This window comes from Piliocolobus tephrosceles, unplaced genomic scaffold, assembly GCF_002776525.5.
Source record: "Piliocolobus tephrosceles isolate RC106 unplaced genomic scaffold, ASM277652v3 unscaffolded_45836, whole genome shotgun sequence".
NCBI classification, from domain to species: domain Eukaryota; kingdom Metazoa; phylum Chordata; class Mammalia; order Primates; family Cercopithecidae; genus Piliocolobus; species Piliocolobus tephrosceles.
The window spans coordinates 3,720-7,381 of NW_022330794.1; the positions used below are offsets into that span (position 1 = coordinate 3,720).

The following is a 3,662-nucleotide window of genomic DNA, read 5'->3' on the forward strand; positions in this document are numbered from 1 at the left end:
TTCGTTTCATTCATTTTATTCTTTTCATTCATTTTATTCTTTTCATTCGTTTAATTCGTTTAATTCGTTTCATTCGTTTAATTCGTTTCATTCGATTTATTCGTTTTATTCGTTTTATTCGTTTTATTCGTTTTTTTTTTTTTTTTCTTCTTCACAGCTTTAAGTAATTTTATTTTTAATTTTTGTTTTTTCTATTTAAACATCAATTTAGATATAAGTATTAATTAGTCCATTTGTATAATTATATATAATAAAATCTTTATATATTATATACATATGCAATTTTGTAAACAACTAACCCATAAAAATTAAATGAAAAAAAAAAAAAAAAAAAAAAAAAAAAAAAAAAAAAAAAAAAAAAAATGAAACTAAAAAAAAAAATAACAAGCACTACGGAAAAAGAAGCAACTGTCAAATTAACACGTACAGCACAAAATAATAATGATGCGGCATTGAAGGAGACCATAGCAGAGGAATTATGTAATATAGAAACAGGTATTAAAAGTAAAAGCAAAAAACAAAAAAATTGTATGTATATATATATATATATATAATAAATAATTTTTTTTGTTTAGTAATATTTATAACACATACAACATGTGCAATATTTATAATTTTTTTCATATTGACAAAAGTTTATTTATGTATATGCTTTTACACGCGCAAATGTGTACAAATATGAATGCATATTTATTTTTAGTTCTAGTTGTATAGTGTGCATGAAACAAATATATATATATGTATGTAGAGAGAGGGAGGGAGAGAAGTTTATGTAATTAATATTATATATGTATAAATATTAACCAGTTTAATAAATTACACTCATTGTTTTAATGTGTATATTAATTTATTATAAATTATTAAAAGTGCGGCAAAATTACATAAATATATATATATACATAACCAATTTTTTTAATTAATTGTTTTATAACAAAATGTACGTATACACACATATACGCATATATACACACATTTTTATATTTTTCTTTTTCATGATGGCTCTTACATTCTAGCGCCTTATTACTAACTACTATTAATATAGAATTTTTTTTTGCACATAGTAAAATTATTATAATAATAATAGAATTAATAGTATATACATATATAAATATATATATATTACATTTGACAATTTAAAAAAAAAAAAAAAATTCATTTCTTGTTTTGTTTTTTTTAAAAAAAATTTATTTACGATTTCTGAGTTAAAATGTGTACAAAATTGTAAGTATTATAAGTGTTTGTATATGCATCTATGTATATATATCAATGTATAAAGATTGTTTTTCTTTTCGCATATATTCGTATATATATCCAATTAACACACCTTAATCCAGTCGTACTGTTATATATTTATTCATGTTTATTTATGTTTTATTCGTATTTATTCGGGGTTATTTTATGTTTATTTGTGTTTATTCTTGTTCATTCGTGTTTATTAATATTTAATTATGTTATAATGTGGTGGTTTCTTTTTTTACTCGATGAAACATAAACTATGTTTATTTTAATTATTTCGTGTGATACATAATATGTATTTATTTTCATACAAATATAAGTTTAACATTTGTATTTATCAGTTTTATATTACTATTCCATCATTTATTATTTTGCGTTACCTTCATTTATTATTTTGCGTTACCTTCATTTATTATTTTGCTTTACTTTTTTTTATTAGTTTTCTTTATTAGTTTTCTTTATTAGTTTGCTTTATCAGTTTGCTTTATCAGTTTGCTTTATCAGTTTGCTTTATTAGTTTGCTTTATTAATTTATTTTTTATTATTTATTTTTTATAACTTATTCAGATGTAGAATCAAAAAAAAGTAGTGGTGTTAGAAGTAAATCGGTACCAAATAGGAAAAGTACAAGTAGAAAAAACACAATTGTGGGAAACAGTAAAATGCACACAAGAATTGAAACAAAACTTGATGATATAAAAATGAATTCAAAAGTAAACACATTAAATAATTTAGACAATGACACAGAAGTGTGTAAGGATACAATTAAAAAGAGCGATAGCATAGGTTTGCTTAAGCTAAAAGAGAATCAAAAGAAAAAGAAAGAAAAAAAAAAAAAGATAGATACTAACAACAGTGATTTTAATGATAATAATAATAACGTTGATCAATTTAATCACAGTAATAACGGTAGTACCATCCTTGATGACAATATTATTAATTCTCATATTAATACAGATGTAATTATAAATGGAATAAAAACAACAACAGTTATGAAAAAGGATGTAGACAATAATGAACTGGATGGTTACACTAATACGAACAATTTAAATAATAATAATAATATGAATAAAAAAAATAGCTTTGATGATAAAATAAGTGGAATGGAAGCTAGTACTTCAAATATGATAAATAATAAAAGTAATAAAAAAAAAAGAGAAAAGAAAGTAAAAGAAAATGTTGGTACTAGTAAAAACAAAAAGCGAAAAAAAGAAGAAGTTTTAAATAATAACGACAACGATAGCAGCAACGGTAACGATGACGATGATAATGATAGTAGCAAAGGTAAAAATAACGATAGTAGTATAAACAATAAAAACGACAATAAAAACGACAAAAACAATGACAAAAACAATGACAAAAATAATGACAATAAAAATGACAAAAACAATGACAAAAACAATGACAAAAACAATGACGTTGTAGATGAAGTTTTATCAAAACGTACACGGAAAAGAAGTGCTAAGTACTTTAACGATTATATGCTGGTGGATGATGAGGAAGAAACTTTTTATAGTTATACTAACAATTTTAACACAGCGTCTAATAATGTGATAAAATTAATAAAAAACACAAATGAAATAACTAATAAAAAAATAGAAAATGAATGTGAACAGTTGAGCTATAATGGCACCGACAAAATAGAAAACATTGATAATAATTCTTATGAATTAAAAACAAAATCAAATCAAAATAATTACGTAAATGTTAAGGGTGTTAAAAGTGTAAGTCGCAGTGTTAGTAAAAAACTTACATTAAAAAAAAAAAAAAAAAATATTAATTAATGAAAATGATATAGACCAACAAAATAATGATAATAATATTAATGGTGATAAGGACAATATAAACAATAATGTTGATAATAATGATAATAATAATGTTGATAATAATAATGGTAACATAAATAATAACGATAATAATGGTAATAATGGTAAGAACAGCCTTATAAAGAACGTATCAAATGTTGTGGGAAAAACATTAAAAGGCTTTACAAACCTAAATATACGTAAAGCCGCATATTATAAATTTATAAATAGTATAACAACAGATACAAGGAAACATGATAATATCACACAAACTGGTACAAAGAAGAAGGTGCATATTGAGGATGTTAAAGAAAAGGAAATAGTAAATATAATGGACACATCAACACATGATAATACAAATGGTGATATTATTAATCTTACTAATGAAATAGTACCTGATATTGTTACTGATAGTAGTAAAAAAAAAAAGTATAAAACGAAAAAAAAATTAACATTAAAAAAAAAAGTCAGTACTGAGGAAATTGATGGTATAACTTGTGATGTGGCACATGTCGTTATGGAAGCACCAAACGTATATACCGACTTAAATGTAGGTTCCGTTGCAGCACAAGTTCAAACACAAGAACTGACACAAACACAAGACCTGACACAAACACAAGA

General features: G+C 23.0%; 1 protein-coding gene across 2 annotated transcripts; it reads left to right on the plus strand.

Moving 5' to 3' along the window:
* The first annotated feature begins 290 nt into the window (after nt 1–290).
* LOC113224705 (uncharacterized protein DDB_G0287625-like) lies at nt 291–3,523 on the plus strand. Of its 2 annotated transcripts, none has more exons than XM_026453827.1 (2): nt 291–504; nt 1,804–3,523. In XM_026453827.1, the coding sequence occupies exons 1-2, from the start codon at nt 363–365 to the stop codon at nt 3,018–3,020; spliced, it is 1,359 nt and encodes a 452-aa protein (XP_026309612.1). In that variant the 5' UTR covers nt 291–362; the 3' UTR covers nt 3,021–3,523. The 2 variants fall into 2 exon arrangements, with proteins under 2 accessions (XP_026309612.1, XP_026309613.1); XM_026453828.1 differs by having other exon boundaries at nt 296–495.
* The last annotated feature ends 139 nt before the right edge of the window (nt 3,524–3,662 follow it).